Source organism: Dermacentor andersoni, chromosome 1, assembly GCF_023375885.2.
Source record: "Dermacentor andersoni chromosome 1, qqDerAnde1_hic_scaffold, whole genome shotgun sequence".
Taxonomy (NCBI): Eukaryota; Metazoa; Arthropoda; class Arachnida; order Ixodida; family Ixodidae; genus Dermacentor; species Dermacentor andersoni.
The window spans coordinates 279,084,814-279,105,105 of NC_092814.1; the positions used below are offsets into that span (position 1 = coordinate 279,084,814).

Sequence of the window (20,292 nt, forward strand, 5' to 3'; positions counted from 1 at the left end):
TAAAAATAGGGGCAACGCGTAATGCCCCCACTGAAGTATTGAGGAACAACCAAACCTACCGACTAACCCGCTTTTTGGCGAGTCTTCCATAGTGGTCACCAACCACTGAGTACGAGAAAACTAACACGTCGTTTTTCTTTTATCTCTCTGCCACGATTCAATTTTGCAGAAGACTATGGGCACAAACGAGGCAGTCATAGATCACGACGCCTGGTTCCTTTCACTGGGATTCATTGCTTCCATCGTGGTGGCGTTATGTAGTTATGGATTCAAGATGGTCTTGGTGATCGTCGCTACTCTTGCGGGCACTAAGTTGTACCTGCGCTGGACCAAAGGCATTTACAATGGCATTAATCGGATGGATGGCAAGACAGTCATAGTTACAGGAGGCAATGCAGGTGAGTCGGGGGTAAACTTATTGATGCTTCGATTGGGATTGTTCTAGTTCTTGTAGCCAATGGGGCTCATGTGCAAAGGATTATTGTACCTTTGTCTGCAATGAAGTTAATTTACTGCGTTCAATGAACGCGTTGTGTAATATAAAATACCTCCTAAAATGTTTGTTCACAGCGGGTAATTCCCTTCGTAATACCGTCTATAGTATACCGCGGGAAGTTGTATCCCGAATACCACTGGTTTACGAGTGACGCTGCATGCACTCATTATTACCGCTGGAAAGACGGGAAATACTGGAATACGATGCGCTTCGCTGTAACCCTTTACTAGAATAGTTCAAGACTGCGCTTTATATAGCCTATGCTAGTTTGAAAGAGATAGGCGGAGAGCCACTAGCGATGGTGAGAAAAACGATATGTGCAGCGCTAAACGGCCTACACAGATCAGCGTGGATTAAGGATCGAATACGAGAAACTTGAGGGAAAGGCTGACTTTGATGGGAAGTTCGAGGTGTCACGTTAAGGTAGGAGGAACTGTTATGTTTGTAACCGGCGGCGACGTGCCGTGAATAACGGTACTAATAAAAACGTTTATTTCGTCTTGAAATAAACATATGGTTTTGGCGAGTTGGTCCAAGTGAAAAAAAAAGAGGCTGGAAAAATTCTGTACCGAAAATTGAATCTCCCGTCCCCGACCGATAGCTGTCCATGTTGTGCGTGAACGGCAGTCAGTCTGGTATAGCTATTGGCAGGTGATAGTGGTGACAGCACCCTCCCACTGTGGTGCTCTCTTGTACGTCAAAAACACCTTGGAACGATATTGTCAGCGTTATAGGAGCAGTGTCTTGCGCTGGTAATCTTGCTAAAGCTGGGTTTTAAACATTTCCGGCAGCTCCCGTATTCAAACCACATGATGCGTTGCGCGCGACTTCTTTAAGAGGCCGGACTCTGTTTCCGATTAATCTCTCTTGATGCCTTGTACCACTGTAGTGTGTAGTGCATAGACCGGCGGTCAAGCGTATCGCCCACTTCCAGGGATCGGCAAAGAGACTGCCAAGGAACTCGCGCGGCGAGGCGCCCGCGTCATCCTGGCGTGCCGCAGCCCGGCCAAAGGTCAGCGGGCAGCCGAGGACATCCTAGTGGAGACCGGCTGCTCCGTCGTCGTGCGCCAGCTCGACCTGTGCTCGCTCAAGTCGGTGCGCCAGTTTGCCGATGACATCGTTCGCAATGAGCAGCGGCTCGACGTACTCATCAACAATGCCGGAATTTTCCCAGGTGCGCTTACCCATCAAACAAGGCAGAGACACTGGACTCGCCCCCATCGAATGGGCACCCGAAAGGGACATAGACCGCAGAGGTCCCCGCAACGCGTTTGGTCGCTGCTTTTGATTTTGTATTTTTCATACACTGAGTCTGACCGAGAAGTTTGCGACCGCAGGCGCATGCGCGGTTTTTAATTGAGTTATTCACGTCAGCTTGTCGGCCGTACGCTCGACCATCTCCGATGTTATTAAAAAAAATATAGAGGATAGCTCGTTTGGACCTTTGCACCGCGTCGAATGTGCACAATGCCCTCAGGAGCTCCCTGGGCGTCCCCACATTAGCCTCTTGACAGCTGTAATTATCCGTGACCCTCCGCAAAAGCATTGCAGCAGCCGCTTACGTTTCTACTTACATGCAAGTCCATAGGGAAACTAGTTAGAATGATAGCGAGAAGGCAGAGAACGCGTAGAACCAACGCAAACGCGAAACGACTGAATAACAGCCTTGTCATGCTTCCCTCGTAGGATAGAGAAAAGGTGACATGAGGACATGACAGCGGTTGCGGGCAAACGGGATAAACTTAAGTTCAAGGCGCGGTACAGTACGTTTCTGGTGTTTCTGAAAAACAAACACCATGCACATTTGCCAAGGGGACAGCTTACGCAGGGCGTGCAGAAGCAGAGCCGCATTAAAGCGCATCGTAGGGTCTAGGCGACACTATACGGAAGCGGTTACACGTCAAATCAGCACTTTAGTGCCCGCCGCGGTAGCTTTGCGGCTGTTGCATTTCTCGAGTTCACGGGTTTGATTCCGACCGCTGAAGCCGCATTTCGACGGGGGCGAAATAAAAAACGCTCGTGCACTTAGAAGTGGGACATGTTAAAGAACATCCCAGTGCCAAAATTAATCCGGAGTGCGCGACTACGGCCGGCCTCATAATCCGATTGTGCTTTTGGCACGTACAACCTCATTATTCAATTAAAGCTTAATACTTCTGCGACGAGGCGATGAGCCACGTGACAAAATAGCAATGCTCAACCCACTCATACGTTATGAATTATGGCGCACAACAATGCCTCAAGCAAATACCTCTCCCTGTGTGTTCTGCAGACAAACAGCAGTGGTGCACGCAAGGTAATGTTTAACATCAACTCACCACTATCGCGTTGGACTAGAGGTTGAAGAAATTCAACACTCGCCGTCAACATCACTGCTAATTATCGTCAATCAAAGCAAACAGCACAGAAAGCTTCGCTTACATTGATTCCCACAGTGCGTGAGTTCGATATCATTTATTTTTCTGACGGCGCCAAACTAGGTGGGAGCAAAAATTCCCAGGAATCGAGTATGTGCCCCGCTGCCGTAGAACGTACATTATTATAGTCGATAGACATGTCTTTTTATTGTAATATTATTTAGGCACAACATTATTATATTTTGTTGTGTAATTTACTTATAAGAATGGCAAAAATATAGCGTTTTCTAGAAACTATATGCAAAAAATTCTTATATTCAGAAGCCCAAAAATACAATCAGACAAATGTCCAAAAAGCATATTATCTTCCAAAGCTTAATTTGCACCTCAGTTTCACGCAAGAACCTCGCAAAGCCACGCTGAACTTGGAAAACACAGTATGTTGGTCTATGTTTACGCGTCCATAGAACACCGTAGCGGTGCTTGAAAAAGTCTGCCAAATAACGGCCATCATAGAGATGGACATGAACTATTCGTACAGAAAGTTTGCGAAAAGGTAATTTTGTTGTAAGGATGCACAGGGTAGTGAAAGGTCGGAGCTGTGGTCGAAATTAAAGACAAAAGACGCGGTTGCATAGCATAATAATGTAGTTAAGCTTAGCAGGGTGGTTCACAAAATACGTTCAGAATTTTTTTTTTAAATAGGGAAGATGCGATGAGAAAGCGACTTCTTCGACATTGCATTTAGCACAGAGACCTACGTACTAAAATGACTAGTAATCAAACAAGCAATAATGCGACTAATTTATAATCGGGCGTGGCTCGATGGGGACGCTCGACGGTGCGGCGTAATAACATTACTCACAGCCGTCAGCTAAAGGCATTACATTTGCGTTCTTCGTCCGTTCAGTTTAGATTTTCTTGGTGCTATTTGACGAAACTCATTTAGGTGCATACGTTAAGAGTGTCAGCTTTTGCATGTCTGAAAGCGGTTACGAACTCTCGGGATGACAGGCTTTAATGGTGTTGGATTATACTCGCTAAAAAATAAAGGCGTCATGTGCATGTGCATGCAGATATGCATATGCTGCGTTTACTTCCCAGGAAACGTGTTTGTTATTTTTTTCGAATGCTTTTCTGACGGTGCATGGAGTAAGAAATTACAGAGCATTCGCTGCAAGTACTCTACTGTACACGCAAATGCACTCACATCTCAACTCCACGAACCATCGATCACGAACGTTTTGAAGAGTGACGGCAGATTAAAGACGCCGTGCACGTGGTTCATGACACCGATACTGTGGCAGAAAAAGCACACTGAAATGTCACACCTTGCGCACTACTTCGCACTACAAGCTGCGCCACAGATGTCGCCTATTTTCTTCTACGCGACGTGATTTTATTACATGGAGCTCCGCGACAACTTCTCACAGACCATGGCCGGACATTCCTATCAAAAGTTATCGCGGACATCCTGCAGTCCTGTGCCACGAGGCACAAGCTATCCACGTCATACCATCCGCAAACAAATGGCCTCACAGAGCGTCTCAATCGCACTCTCACAGACATGCTCGCGAAATATGTCTCTTCAGACCACACTGACTGGAAACTGGCATTACCGTTTGTCACATTTGTTTATAATTACTCGAGCCACGACACAGTCGGTTATTCCCCCTTTTTGCTTCTGTTCGGCCGAGAACCGGCACTGCCCCTCGACACAACCCTCCCTGTTCACGCGGCACCGACCAGTGAATATACACTTGACGCCACCGCCCGCTGTGCCCACGCAAGGGAAATTGCCCGTGACCGCGAAACACGCCTCGAGACTAAACTCACTCACCTCGTAGAAACCCTCACGGAGAAATTAGAGCACCGCATAGAACACCGCTTCATAGAACATAGAACACCGCTTCACACAAATGCGTCCTTCCATACCCTCGCAACCCACCCTTCAGCCTACACAATTCACCCCTCCTGTCCAACACATTCCAATGGACACGCAACTAACCCCCCCTCTCCGCCCCCCCCCCACGCTCCAGTATGGCGGCGCGGGGAAATAATTACCTACAAATTCTAACTTGGAATTGCCGTGGCTTCCGGGGCAAGTGTGCACCTCTGCAGCTTTTACTTCCCACACTCACTCCTCAGCCCCAAATACTTTTACTCCAAGACGCTGCACATTGCGCAACACTTCCCAGCTACACCTCGGTACATTCGGACGCCACAGACAAACCCAGGGCGTCCACACTCATACACCGTAGCATCACTCACAGGGTACACCATATCACTTCAGAGACGCCCTGCGTGATCACTGAAATCATAGGCCATAAACGCACGTTACCATCCATATTTATTGTCAACATTTATCACCTCCCATCACACCCGATGGCGTCTCTAGAGTCCTTACTTCGATCGGTGCACCGGCTGGCAGGAAAGCACCCCCTGTTAGTCGGCGGAGACTTCAACAGTCAACATACAGACTGGGGATACAAAACAACAACACACCGAGGTAGCAGGCTCTGGCTGCTCCTCCAGAACCTCCACCTCACCGTACACAACAACTTCCTGACGCCCACTCGGATCGGAAATAGCGTCAGCATGGGCACCAGCCCGGACTTGGTGCTGACCCCCTCCCTCCGAGGCGTCACCTGGACCAGAACACAATACACACTAGGCAGCGATCATTACATTATACAGGTCACTGTCCCATACAAACAACCCCGTCACACTTACATGACACACAAACTCATAAACTGGGACTCTCTCCGCACCACTCGGGCGGCCCGCTCTGACACCCCTATTTCCGATATCGACACCTGGGTGAAATCACTCCAGGATGACGTCCAATGCAACACAAAACTCATTGAAACCCCTACAGAAACCCCTACATTAGACACCCGACTGGCCCACCTCTGGGAGGCCTATCACAGCCTCCTAGAACGGTGGAAGAGGAATAAGCTAAACAGGACACTTAAAAAGCGGCTGGCCGCGCTGCAAACCCAAATCCAACAACATTCTGAGGAGCTCTGCCGGTTCAACTGGGGCCAGACATGCGACGGCATTGCTGGGAACCTGTCCACCAAGCGGGCCTGGCAACTCCTCCGCCACCTTATAGAGCCGACGCAGACAAAAACAGCAACACAACACCATGTAACAAGACTCGTCCACGCACACATGGACAACCCTGACAGCCTTATAGATACACTTCAAAAAACCTACACCTCCCCAGGCACACCGACTCGCTTACCTCCCTACACAGGGCAGCCCAACGCCACACTCGACACGGACATAACGGAGACGGAAGTCAGAGCGGCCCTCCTGACTCTCCGTACCAGCTCCGCACCTGGCGCCGACCAGGTAACCAAATCTATGCTTCGTAATCTGGATGATCAATCCATCACACAGATTACGGACTACTTCAACCAGTGTTGGAGGGAGGGCACCCTCCCTCAGTCCTGGCGCCATGCGAAGGTTATTTTCATACCCAAACCCAACAAACCACTTACACTCCAAAACCTTCGCCCGATCTCGCTAACCTCATGCCTCGGAAAGCTTTTCGAGCATGTAGTATTATCGAGACTCACACAACACATGGCGGAAAACGACCTTTACCCTCACAGCATGGTGGGCTTCCGCCCCCATTTATCCGCGCAGGATGGCATGCTACAACTTACGCACGACATTTTCGACCCCCTTATCCTGGGTCACACAAAGGCAGTCTTGGCTTTGGACCTCTCCAAAGCCTTTGATCGCGTAGAACACCATGCGATCATGACTGCCCTCTCGCCACTGAATGTGGGTGCACGTACGTACACCTACATTCAAGCATTCCTGACCGACCGCAGGGCTCAAATACACTTTGGCCCGCTCACCTCCCTCTCTTTTACTTTACGGAGTGTTGGCACCCCGCAAGGGTCCGTTCTGTCCCCCTTTCTATTTAATATCACCCTAATCCCCCTGGCCCGACAATTGGCAATCATACCCCATCTCAAACACACCCTCTATGCCGACGACATCACGCTGTGGACTACCCACGGCAGTGACGGCGGCATAGAGGACACTCTCCAATCTGCAGCCACCCTGACCCAAAATTATGCTGCCAGTGTCGGTCTTTCTTGCTCCCCAGAAAAATCCGAACTACTACTCATCAGACCTCGTAATCGCTGCTCCCCATGCTCCCCCATCACGATCGAGCTGGACGGACGCCCAGTGCCGGAGGTTGAAACCCTCCGAATACTGGGACTCCATATCGAGAGTGATGGTAAAAACACCACCACCCTGAAGAAACTCAAGCAGATTGCAGGTGCGATTTCGCACCTCATTCGCCGGGTTTCAGCCCACCACAGAGGCATGAAGGAGCGCGACCTATGTCGCCTCATCCATGCCTTCGTCCTCAGCCGTGTGCTTTACACAACCACATATTTACACTTATCCCGACACGATACTAATGCCCTAGATGCATTAATACGCAAGGCGTACAAAGTAGCATTAAAACTACCCATTAATACACCCACAGACAGACTACTCGGCCTGGGCCTCCACAACACTATCGGGGAACTTGTAGAAGCCCACCGACAGGCGCAATACATTAGCCTGACACGAACATCCACTGGGCGGCACATCCTGGACTCCCTCGGGATCCGGATACCGGCCAACGACCCTACACAACTCGCCACTCCACGCCACATCCACCGGGAGCTGCTTATTAAGCCGCTCCCGAGGAACATGCATCCACAACACCACGAGGCGCGCCGCCGAGCTCAAGCTAAGGCGCTCCATCGCTATTACGGCCCCGAACCGGACGCCGTATGGGTGGACGCCGCATGCATGGGAGAGCAAGCGGTTGCCGCCGTGGTGGACTCCTCCCTCTCCCCACTCATCACACTACCCCTCCCCCCACACACTTCCCCAGAAGCTGCAGAGGAAGCTGCGATTGCCATTGCCGTCACCCCTACGGAAGCCCGGTACATAATAACAGATTCAAAAACAGCTATACTAAATTTTGCACGAGGCCGAGTCCATGTTCCTGCTTTTTGCATACTGGACTCGCCCGTTGCACCTCCACCCCGCCATGTGGAGCTGATATGGGTGCCTGCGCACTCCGGGAATCCCGGAAACGAGGCTGCCAACCTTTTAGCCCGAGGTTCTATTAACCGGGCTCAGGTGGCCTCCGATCCGGGATTCACGAAGGAACGCATGCACTCTTTCAGCGATCTGACGCAGGCTTATAGAGCAGCACGTCAGACCTACCCCCCACCTCACCCATCCCTAGACAACAGGCATGGACAGGCAGACAACAGTCTGGAGGCGACTCCAGACCCACACACTCCCCTCCCCTGTCACCCTATCCCATTACCATCCCTCTTTCCCCACGCGCGCGCCTGCGCCCTCTGTCCCGAACCGTTCGCATCCGCCATCCACATCCTCTCGCTTTGCCCGGCGGACCCTCCCCCGCGGGGCCTGGAGCACCTGACATCGTGGGAGGACTGGGAGACCGTGCTCCGCTCTGAGGACCCGGCAACGCAGACCATCGCGACCAGCCGGGCTGCCAGTGTTATGGACCTACGGAACATAAACACTTGAGTGGACTACGGTCGTGCGGGGGCCCAGGGATCTACGTGGCCCGAACACCGCTGTTTAAATAAAGTTTTTAACAACAACAACAACAACGTGACCGCCTTCTGAAACCCCAAGAGAGTCAAAGGCGTTGGTACGACCGGCGACACCGAGACGTGCACTTCCCGGCTGGTTCTTTGGTGCTTCTATGGTCTCCGTCGCGTCAGGTCGGCCTGTCAGAAAAAACTGCTGTCTCGTTACACAGGGCCATATCGAGTGCTTCGTGCCGCGACTCCCGTCATCTACGAGATCGTCCCTGACGCCCCATCTGCTTCCCAGTCCCGTGATATCTTGCACGTTACACGACTGAAGCCGTACCACCCCCCCAGTGATGACATTTAGACGCTCCGGGATGTCGCTTCTGCCGCCGGGGGATTATGCTACACGGTTGTGGTATTTCATTGTTTGAACGACGCACGTGGGCGCTATCACTCGAGAAAAGAGGAGGAAGAACGCTCTCTGGCTCTCGAGCTGTCGGCTGAACTGGCCAGCGCTGCATTATCCCTTGTAAATATATTTTGTAAATAATCTCCAGTTTTAATCCTTCGTTCGTGTAACAATATGGCTGACCAACTAGTTACGCACCCCTGAAAAGCATTCCGACATGCAGCAATCGTAAAAAATTCCAGGCTATTGGCGAGTTCCGTAGACTGTCACGCCACCCCGCGGCCACGGGCGAATTTTTTTCAAGAAGTATCGGAGTAACCGCAGCCGCCCGTGGGCGGCGGTAGCGCATTTGCTTGCTTTCTTTGTGGCGGCCAGTAGGCTTGATTATCTATTTTTACGGATCGTTTGAGCAAAGATGAAATTCAATATCAATCGCATGAGCTGCGTGCCGCAGTGCACCAACATAGATGTGGCAAGTGAAGTGAGCCTCCACTCGTTCCCCAAAGATGCGGCATAGAAGAAAGAACGGATCGTCAAGTTGCGAATTTGCAAGCCGGTCACGCTACGGATGAAAGTGTGCAGTGTGCATTTCGTCTGCAGTGACTTCTTCTGAAGCCACGTAGTTAAGAAAACGAAAGTTCTGTGCTGATGTGCATTCTCGTATTCGTTTTTCTACGGAGAATCGATGCGTTATTAGAACAACCCGGCTTGGGAGAGTGTATTGCAGCAGCGCGAACGGCTGGGTTTTGATCCCGAGTACATGTACTACGTGGGCGAGCATCAGAAGTATTTGCTCAGGTTTCGCCTGCATCAACTCGTTGTGTGTGGTTGCCGCGGTGTCTCGTTTCGCCAGAAACGCACGTTTTCGTTCTCGCTTCACCCCGTGCTCCGCCGCGCGGCCAAGCTCGAGTTGCGCGCTTGAGGCCAACGCAACGAGGACACATGAATGTATGAGACCAAAACTGACGTCTTTGTAGCAATTTGTAGCAGCTCTAGAGAAATGCTACAGTAGGTCTACGTGGGCGGGCGTAGTAAGTCTTTGACCGTATTTCACCGGTCAATCTATAGACGACGGAACTTGCGAATACCGGAGGAGCAAGACATTGTTCGAGTGACGCACGGATGTCGTCAGTCTTGTGAATCCACTTCTTCGGGCTTCATATTTAGCCCTCACAAACATAAAGAATTTCGTTCTTTGCACGCTTTCTTCGTTTCAAAACGAAAACAAAGTGAAAACAGTGTCCATGAGAGAAGTTTTGATATCTGACACCGGGCGCTGAACGAATAGAAAGATAAAAAATACTTGCGGAGCGCCAATGGACTCAAGGCAGCACTGCATACGCGAGAGCTCGCTGAAGCACCATGTAATTAGATGATTATCTCCAGTCCAATGCCTCCGTTTGCTGCACACCCCGGGGTGCAGGAGCTTTTTCACGGCTGATCGCTCTCTATTCTTAATTTAATAATCCGTCTTTCCGTGCCCGCAGAATCGGTCAGCCCCGTAGTTGCAAACACTCAAGTTCAACGAATCGCCAAAGAGGGCGACAAAATCCACCGCGGCGTTCTAAGCGTAATAACGACAAAAGTACGGAAAGAGAAACAACATCTACGTTGGAAAGCGCACAGCCACAGGGCTAGACGAGGTTCCCGTTAGGCTGATTAATCAACTGGGACCAAAAAGTAAGGAAGCTCTGTTGAAAGCAGCAGAAAAGAGTCTAAAAGATAGACGAATACCAGACAGTTGGCGACAAAGTAGAATGAATTTAATTTATAAAGGCAAGGGGGAGAAAGATAGAATTCACTCGTATAGACCGTTGACCATTACATCGGTAATATACAAGCTAGCAATGCAGGCAATCAAATTAAAGCTGCAAGCATGGACATAGAATAATGGCATTTTGGGAGAACTTCAGAATGGCCTCAGAATAGGTAGGCGCGTTTGAATAATAACTTACTTGTTCTTACTCAGTGTATCGAAATATCAAGAGTAGAAAGCAGACCGTCCTATATGGCCTTTTTAGATATCACAGGAGCGTATGACAACGTAGACCGCAACATTTTGTGGGGTATTCTGCAAGGGGAAGGCTTGGGCGACGATTTTCTTCAGCTTTTGAGAGAGTTTTACCTAGAAAATACCGTTTGCGTTGAATGAAAAGGGATGAGGAGCGAGGAGAAAGTTGGTATCAACAAGGGACTGAGGCAGGGGTGCCCTTTATCCCCACTGCTATTTATGGTGTACATTGTGAGGATGGAGAGGACGCTAGAAGAAAGTAATGTCGCTTTTAATCTTTCATATCGTACATACAGGCGGGTACAGTAGTAGAGCGGCAGCTTCCAGGTTTATTTTATGCGGACGACATTGTGTTGCTAGCTAACAAGCAAAGTGATTTGCAACGTCTGGCTAACATCTGTGGACAGGAATGCGAGAATTTGGGTATGAAATTTAGCGTTAGACAATCGGGTGTTATGGTACTCAATGAGAACAGCCAACAGTGACAATACAGGGCCAGCAAATACCTCGGGTAAAAGAATATAAATATCTTGGTATATGGATAAACGAAGGCAATAGACATATGGAAACACAGGAAAAAACAATAATAGTAAAGGGGAAGCGAAATGAAGCCATAATGAAGCACTGTGCGCTATGTGGATACAATGGGTACGAGGTGCTCCGGGGTATGTGGAAAGTTGTAATGGTTCCAGGACTTGCTTTTCGAAGTGCGGTTGTTTGCTTGAAGTTAGGGGTACAATCAGGACTCGATGGCAATTAAAAGTCAGTGAGACGCCTCGAATTGGGCGCTCACGGGAAGACTACAAATGAAGCTGTGCAGGGTGATGTGGGCTGGACAAGTTTTGAAGTGAGAGAAGCTCACAGTAAAATTAATTATGAAGAACAACAGAGGAATATGGAAAAAAGTAAATGGGCTGGGAGAGTGTTCAGGTATTTGTACAAGAATAACATTGATTCACCGTGCAGGAAAAGAACTATATAGGAAGCTTACCAGCAAGTATGGGGCATGCAGGGTGAGTAACACAGCAACAAGGAACATCAAGAGGTAAGTCACAGAGGCTGAAATAATCTCATGAGTGGCGGCAATGGAAACGAAACCTGCCGTGATCAACTACTTAGAGGAATAAACGAAATCAGGAAAAGAACAATTTGCGATAACTCAAAGGCAAGCTCATTAGTTTTCGAAGCGAGATCAGGATAGTAATAAACTGCAGAAGAGTACGCATTTGGGCTGGTTGGTTCATGATTACCAGCAGTAAACAGCGCTAAACAACAGGACAAGGAGAAGGACACAGACGGCACCGCTGGCTAACATCCAGGTGTCTTTATTCTTTCAGTCAGGATATATATACTCCGCCGCTGTCTCAAAGCACAGAATCAACAGAATTGAGCCTGCGCAGGGGCGAATATTGCAATTAATGCGATAGGAAAGTAATCTCCTTCGGAAGGAGAGAAATAGAGGGAAGGCTTACACATTCTTCGCCGCTAATATGAATGTGGAAAGCTTCGGAAATAAAACGTGCGCGGTCATCGCGGTATTTTGACAGATATGTCACATCTTTAAAAGAGGGCTTGCAGCCGCATTCATTGCACTGCAGTGATAACTGACTATCTCTATCTCGTTTTTGAACTTTGTTTCAGTGTTCGCGCATGCGGTCATTGATGCACCGCACCGTTTGACCGATATAAAAACGCTTGCATGAAAGACGAATCTTACAAACCACACAATCACAACAGTCACCAACAAACCTTTGTCTGTGCTGATTTTTACAACTTTTGTTGTTGGTCTCGGTCACCCGATTGACTTGATGGCACAGGCTACCTAACTTATTTCTGGCAGTGAACAACAACCTAACGCATGCCCTGCTGACAACCTTTTTGAAATTATGTGCAACCTGGTGCACATATGGGATAACCGCAATCATTTGCCGTGAGCGATTCTGAAATTGAGCAGCTGCCGATTGCTTTCTTTAAAGGCTTGTTGCGAGGCTTTCAGCGATGCTAGTTAAAAGCGGTAACGGGAAACCTGCGAGCTTCAGCCTGGCTACTTCCAATATTTTTTTTTTAGATGCGAGGGTAGATGCCTCAGGGCATACAGGGGTATGGGATGGGAGTGAATAAGGATGATTAAAGGAATGAAAAAAGATTTACTGATCTAGTGAAGTCCAAGAGGGATCGATAATGTGGTCCCTGCGTCCAAGAAGTGTAATCGCTCGGATTATGCGGCGAAAGTACCGCTACTGCGAGGTGCCGGAGCCTCGTCGGTTTCAGTGCAGGGCAAACCCACAGCAGGTGGTGGATGTCGGCTTCAGCATTTCGCGACTTGCAGAGTGGACACCCAGGGCGAGGATATAACGGGCGAAAGTGCGGCCCCTTCCGAGTCACGGCAGGAGTGAGGGCAACCCCGACCCCGATCCTCCGAAGCCCAACCTCCTCTGCACGGGTAAGACCGTGGGGGAGGTTTACCGCACACGGAGGTATGAAAGCACGTGTGCGGCGCCGGAGGTGCTCCTTTCTTGTTAGAAGGAGGGTGGCATCATCTAGGTGAAAGAGCTGAGGCAGTGACGATGGAGAGGTCGCGAGACGGGTCGCAGAATCTGCACGGCTTTGAAAGCTCAGAAGGTCGCGTGGGATCCACTCGATAGATATTGGCTGCGGGATGCGTGCCGCCAGAAGATGGATCTGTTGACATATTTCAGGGCTGCGACTGACGTATCGCAGAAGCCGTGTCGCCTTGAGGGCATCAGTGCGGATGACGATGCGGGCCCTGGGGACCACGGGAAAGGCGGCCACAGAGCACAACGCTTCTCTAACAGCAAGGAGCTCAGCACAAAATACTTGCAATTCGAAGCTTGCATCGACTTGGTGGTCACAAGACCTGACGAGGGCCGCCTTCATGCAAGATCGTGCAATACCATGCGATTATCTTTGAGTGCGCGGAGGAAAAGGGAAGAAGGCTCTTATGAGACCGAGGAGCGTAACCCCAACATACATGATTGCTTCATGACCCCTTCCTCATAAAGACACCAGGTACTGTCTCCACCTTTCTCTGTGAGGAATGTTCAAAGGCTGTCCGAGCTTTTCCCGTGGACATCAAGGTCTTATATTACTCTTTGCCTCAAAAAGATGTAAGCATTGAAGTCGGCCATTGCATTGGCAAATACGGTATTCTTCAGTTTCAGAATGCATGTGGTATTAATGTCGACAAGTTATTAGAGCTTTTAAGGTTTTACATGCTTTCCACTGTCGTCTCCATGGAGGATAAGTTTTTTATATAAAAGAAAGGTGTATGCATCGATTCATGTATAGCCCCTGTTCTTAGCGACATATTATTAGCCAGCTATGACCGCAATCTTGGAACTAAGCTCAGCCAGACGAGCATTGTAGAAGTGATGCGATACGTTGATGACTTTTTATTTTTTTACAAATACTAACACTACTGACGCGCAGCCTGCTGCTGCTATAATATTTGACCTGTTCCGCATAGCTTTAGATTCCTTTGAATTCACCACGGTGCATCCGTCAGACAACTAGCTGCATTTCTTAGACTTAAAGCTATCGTTCTCAAGCAATAATGTATGTTGGGGTTACGCTCTTCGGTCTCATAAGAGCCTTCTTCCCTTTTCCTCCGCGCACTCAAAGATAGTCAAGCGCGGTATTGCAAGATCTTGCATGAAGGCGGCCCTCATCAGGTCTTGTGACCACCAAGAGGATGCAAGCTTCGAATTGCAAGTAGCCAGGCTGAAGCTCGCAGGTTTCCCGTTACCGCTTTTAAGCTGAAAGCCTCACAACAAGCCTTAAAAGAAAGCAATCGGCAGCTACTCAATCTGAGAAACGCTCACGGCAAATGGTTGCGCTTATCCCATATATGCACCAGGTTGCGCATAATCTCAAAAAAGATTGTCAGTAGGCCGGGCGTTAGGTTGCCCCCTGGTCACTGCCAGAAATAAGTTAGGTAGCCTGTGCCATCAAGTCAACCGGGTGACCGAGAACAACAAGAAAAGTTGTAAAAAGCAGCACAGACAGAGGTTTGTTGGTGACTGCTGTGACTGTGCGGTTTATAAGATTCCTCTTTCATGCAAGTGTTCTTATAGCGGTCAAACGCGGCTGTGACTCAATGACCGCATGCGCGAATACTCAAACAAAATTCAAGAACGAGCAAGAGATAGTCAGTTATCACTGTATTGCAATGAATGCGGCTGCAAGCCGTCTTTTAAAGATGTGACCTATCTGTCAAAATACCGCGATGACCGCGCACGTCTTATTTCCGAAGCTTTCAACATTCATATTAGCGGCGAAGCATGTGTAAGCCTTCCCTCTATTTCTCTCCTTCCGAAGAAGATTGCCTTCCTATTGCATTAATTGCAATTTTCGCCCCTGCGCAGGCTGAATTCTGTTGATTCTGTGCTTTGAGATAGCGGCGGAGTATATATATGCTGACTGAAAGAATAAAGACACTTGGTTGCTAGTCAGCGCTGTTGTCTGTGTCCCTCTCCTTGTCCTGTTGTTTAGCGCTTTTTACTGCTCGAGATCAGGATGGCCTTAGAACACGCACCTATAAAGCGAGATATAAGAACGAAGAAGAAGCATGGTGCTTTCTGCGGTAAAGCTAGGGAAACGATGGAGCATGTTTTATTACAATGTGAATATGTCTGCCCAGCGGTGGATTTAGGCACCACTGGCCTCCTTGAAGCCCTTGGGTTCCGCGAGAGCAGGGGGAAAGTAAACATGACCGCAATAGAGATTAGTAAGAGGCGATTGGAAAATTCGTAGAAGAAAAGTAGGAGAACGACAAAAAACGGAGACGTACAAAAACAAAGTTCACAATAGTGGGTCAGAAAATTTGTTTATAAGAATTCCTCGTGCGCTCTTTTTTCCTTTTTTTTTAACCTATGTAGGATCTTAGGCAGTATAATAGCAAGAGCTTGGTGGCGCAACCCACCGCGCTGTTCCAAAGGGGACGCTCATAACATTTATCCATCCATCTAACGTTGCTAACGAAAACAAGCATAATACCTTCCCTGCAAGAAATGCTGTCGTCAGCCCACTAATCCCTTTAGAGACGCCGTACTAAGCGCAATTTTAAACAACAATCTTTCTCACTCTTTTATCATAGCATTTTTCTGTTACATGACAAAGAGTAGGAAATGATTATTTTGAATTATATATAGCACTCTGGAGTACCAAGTCTGTCTTTTAGCGTTCCTAAACGTAAAATAATGTCCAGCATGATCGACCCCCTACGTGACCTCTGCCCTCGCGGTTCAAAATTTTAACGGTTAATTTGCGTGCGGCTTCCTGGTTAACGGCTTCAACGGCTTCTTGGTTCATGAGCTAAAACAAGTATTTTGCGCTATTATTTCTCGCGTTATTTCACTTTGGTCTTATGCTACGCGTTCGTGAGCGGAGAAGTAGAGGTATTCATCCGTGGGGAACGCGTTCTGCATCATACGCGTATCCGGATTGCAACTGCTTGGACACTGAGGAATCTGGTGAGGCTTTGCTTGTTAGGCGGAATCTAGCACAGGAAACAGGTTAGAAAATAAAGGCCGGACGCGTTAGCACAGGATGCGTGAGCATAGGCCAAAATGCTGTGTTTTCCAAGATCAGCGTGTTATTGCGGGGCAGTTGCGTAACATTGAGACACAAATGAAATTTTGTCAGAATATATACATGCACCAAGATTTAAAAACACGCAAATGCTAGGTAGCAGGATAGAACCAAAGTAATCTTGTTTGCTGTCACTTGGAGATACTAAGATTAACTTTTTACATTTCGCCTAACTAAATAATTCGTCTAAATTATTTAATAAACTTGTCAAATATTATATTAGAGAAAAGTGTCAATGAGAAAATTGTAGAGCAACATAAGAAATTTCCGGTACAGCTTTCTGTCCCTCAATACGTGCTACATAAACGTGTTTAATTTTTGTAAGCGTGAAAACAGCGCGCAAAATTCACGCGACATTGCCGCGTGACTGGCCAATCGAGGAACTTTGGGTGTATTCGCAGGCTTCATGCATGCTCGGAAAAAAGCACCTTTGTGCTGTACGTACTGAGCAACAAAAAAGCTTTATCGGGAGTTTTTCGTGTTGCTCTACAATTTTCTCATTGACAATTTTCATCTAATTGTAATATTTGAGAATTTGATGAATTTAGACGAATTATGTAATTAAGCAGAATGCAAAAAAAAAAAAAAAATTGCCTGAGTATCTCCAAGCTACGGCAAACAACATTACCTTGGTTCTGTTTAGCTACGTGGCATATTTTTAAATCTTTGCGCACGAAAGTTGGGACAGCCTGTACAGACAATAGCCCTCTATAACGCCCTGAAGCCCTGAGGGTATCGTAATAAACGTAGATAAATAAATATGCTTTGAGGACACTTGTATAAAGGTATGTTTGGGCTTTTGTTTCAAACTTTATATTTCTTTTGCATAAAGCGTTTTAAAATGCTACATTTCTTTCATTTTTAGGAGCAAATGAGGAAAATAAAATTACAAAGTAGTGTCTAAATTATTTTCCAATAAAACTATTTCCAATAAAACAATAAATTATTTTCCAATGTCTGTTAGCTATAATAATGTATATTTTATGGCAACGAAAGAAATACTCGATTTTTGGCAAGTTCTTTCTTCCACCTGGTGTGGCGCCGTTTGCGAAAGCTCAAATGGCTCTCTAACTTACAAAAATGTTCTTTCATTTAAACTATATTGGGAAAATGTCTCTCGTGTCCTTCTGATGATCGTGTATATATTTCTAATACGATCGGCGATGACGGAGTTCATGGCCGGGACAGTTGGTTTATAACGACACAATTTGCTGTTATAATGTTGACGAGGGATATTGAGTTTTAAACAACTTCTTGTTGAGCGCGTCCTTCCATGTGGATGATTGTGCATCCAGCTGTTCATATCCGAGATTGCTAGCTCACGTACAGCAAGCGCCATCGATGCGCCTAATGCGCTTACCTAATAACCAATCGTTTAAGTGCTCGAAAAGCGGAGGAGGTTATGAAAAAAGCGCCATGCTAAATGGGCGCGAACACACCCAGTGCTACAGCGCGGGACCGTACGAATTACAGGACAAACAATTAAATGTGTTTAAAGGACAAATTTGAGCGATAATACATGGACTATATGGATACAACATGGATACATGAACAAACCGACAAACTGTGCATGAAATAACCGCGCTTTGCAAAACTCTTGAGCAAGCAAAAATTATGCGCACTCCATAAACCGGCCAAACGCTCGTGCTTTATTCTCAGACAGGATCCAGCTTACCGAAGACGGCTATGAAGAATGCTTCCAAGCCAACTACTTGGGCCACTTCCTCCTGACACTACTACTTACAGGTAGGCTATGCAAAAGTTGGTCTGTCCTGGCTCAGTGGTGAAAAGGAGAGTTGGAGTAATTTATTGGACACAATTATCTGGTAGAGTTGTTGCAATGTCAAAATGAATGAACCTGTATTGATTTATGCTGAGTTATTCATTTGCTCAACAAACAAATCCGTATTGCACACAAGTAACCGGTAACACAAAGATCGTTGTCGATAAGCCAGTCAGTTGCTAGTATTGCTTACTTGCACACAGTGTCGCAGTCACACAGCATGAAGAAGGCATGCGAAGCTGGTACGGCGTAAATGGCTTATCAGCAAAAAATAAGTCGGGTCGTATCTGCACAGCAGCAGAGGAAAGGCTGAAGTGGCCGCGCAAGATTGGCACTAATGCAAAGTTAAGCATCGTGACCAGTTAGCCGCAAACGAGAGCGGTGTACCAAATCCTTTAAGAAGTGGTACATCGTTCACACCGGGCGGTGTTCGAATAACCGTTTAACGGGTCGCAAAGCTTCCTTGAAAGCGCAGCCATCTTCTCATTTATCCCTACACTGCAAAGAGTGCAAATGCAAGCCGTTGCATGTCATTTAGGAATATCTGGTCGAGTCGCGAAGGTAAGACTGCACGGGAGATCGCCGAATCTTTCTTTATTCGCAGGCCTGGCGACGCTGGACAAGTTAATAACTTGACCGCTTATTCTTTATTTTGTTTTACAGATGTGTGTGCAATGTAATATATGTTCTCGCTTTTGTCAATAAACTCCAGTCGTTAGTATGCGCTCGTGCCTTTCTTTATGCCGACACACCCAGCGTTTTGTAGTTTATAGTCCTCTCCCACAAGTTGTGTGTACCCAAGATAAGCATCACCTTTAGCATGAAGATTAAGCGTTTGTTAAAAGCAGTTCTTTTTGAGCGTTTGAAAAGTTGCGTCGTGTCTTCTAGTTCGCACGTGGCTGCAAAAAGCGCATATAGAGAGTTAGAAGGAGTAATGGGTATAACACATATTGACCCCTACAGGGTGTCCCACGCAACTTGTGCGATAGTTTGAAAGTATGCGAGTGCGACGTATCTGGATAGAACCAAGCCAATGTTGTCTGCCATTGCTTGGAGCAAGTCAGACTTTTTTTGTATGTCGCCTAAATACGTAATTAATTATTCTTAATTACTTAACCTCTCAGATATTATATTCAGAGACAAATTGCCAAAGAAAAAAAAATCTAGACCATCCTGAAAAATTCTTGTTCCAGCTTGCAGTTGCTCATTGCGCGCTGCATACATATTCCAAGCCTGAAAGAAGCCTGCAAAACACAAACAAAAACACCCTTTCTGTAGGATACTTTATTAAGTGCATGTTCTATCTCCGAAATTGATAGCGAGCTTTGAGCGCTTGTGTACTTGTCATCTCTAGCTCGTGGTATTTTGCAAACTTTCTGTTTATTTCCGCGTTGAGGCAATGGTTTACAGTCATTAGTCAGGGATATTACGCGGCCCGTCTCCTTTTTCAGCACAGTTGTGTGGTGTGCAAGAAAATAATAATAATAATAATAATAATAATAATAATAATAATAATAATAATAATAATAATAATAACCTTATTAACATATCTTGCAATTACAATTCCAGAAATAAGGTTCGTCCAGCGCTGTACGCGCCGCATCAGACGGAAAAACATCGACCACGGAAGAGGTTTCATCATTTTTCCCGCGAAAGGAAATAATCAGTGAGCACGTTTTAGCTGTGCTTTTAGTACATAATTTTAACTGTTGTTGGAAGTATCGTGTTTTGCTTTTCGCATTATTGCGACCACCTTGCTTGTGGCAACTGTGTATTCAGCTCGAAGTGCACAATTCTTTTTCGTACGCCTTAACCGCTTCCAAAGTATACGTTTCAAACAGCCATTGCCTGTAGGAGTTCTGGGGTTAACCAGTTGTACTTCTTTCTGCGCTTGCATATAACAACCTTCGTACAAGTTTTTAAAACTATTTATCTGATCACAAAATTATTTGGCAAGTTGCACTTTCACAACCAGAGATTATAATCGATGACCAATTAAATGGTTGAACTAGTTCGTCCAGCTTGCGCTGAT

The 20,292-nt window shown here is 47.1% G+C and overlaps 1 protein-coding gene across 1 annotated transcript in view; it reads left to right on the forward strand.

Moving 5' to 3' along the window:
• Positions 1 to 274: 274 nt before the first annotated feature.
• LOC126548318 (retinol dehydrogenase 12-like) overlaps positions 275 to 20,292 on the forward strand; it is a 43,974-nt gene continuing 23,956 nt past the window's right edge. Inside the window, exons 1-3 of the mRNA XM_050196464.2 lie at positions 275 to 398; positions 1,431 to 1,670; positions 18,137 to 18,223. Coding sequence (XP_050052421.1) covers positions 275 to 398; positions 1,431 to 1,670; positions 18,137 to 18,223 — 451 coding nt within the window. The remainder of the gene's footprint in view (positions 399 to 1,430; positions 1,671 to 18,136; positions 18,224 to 20,292) is intronic.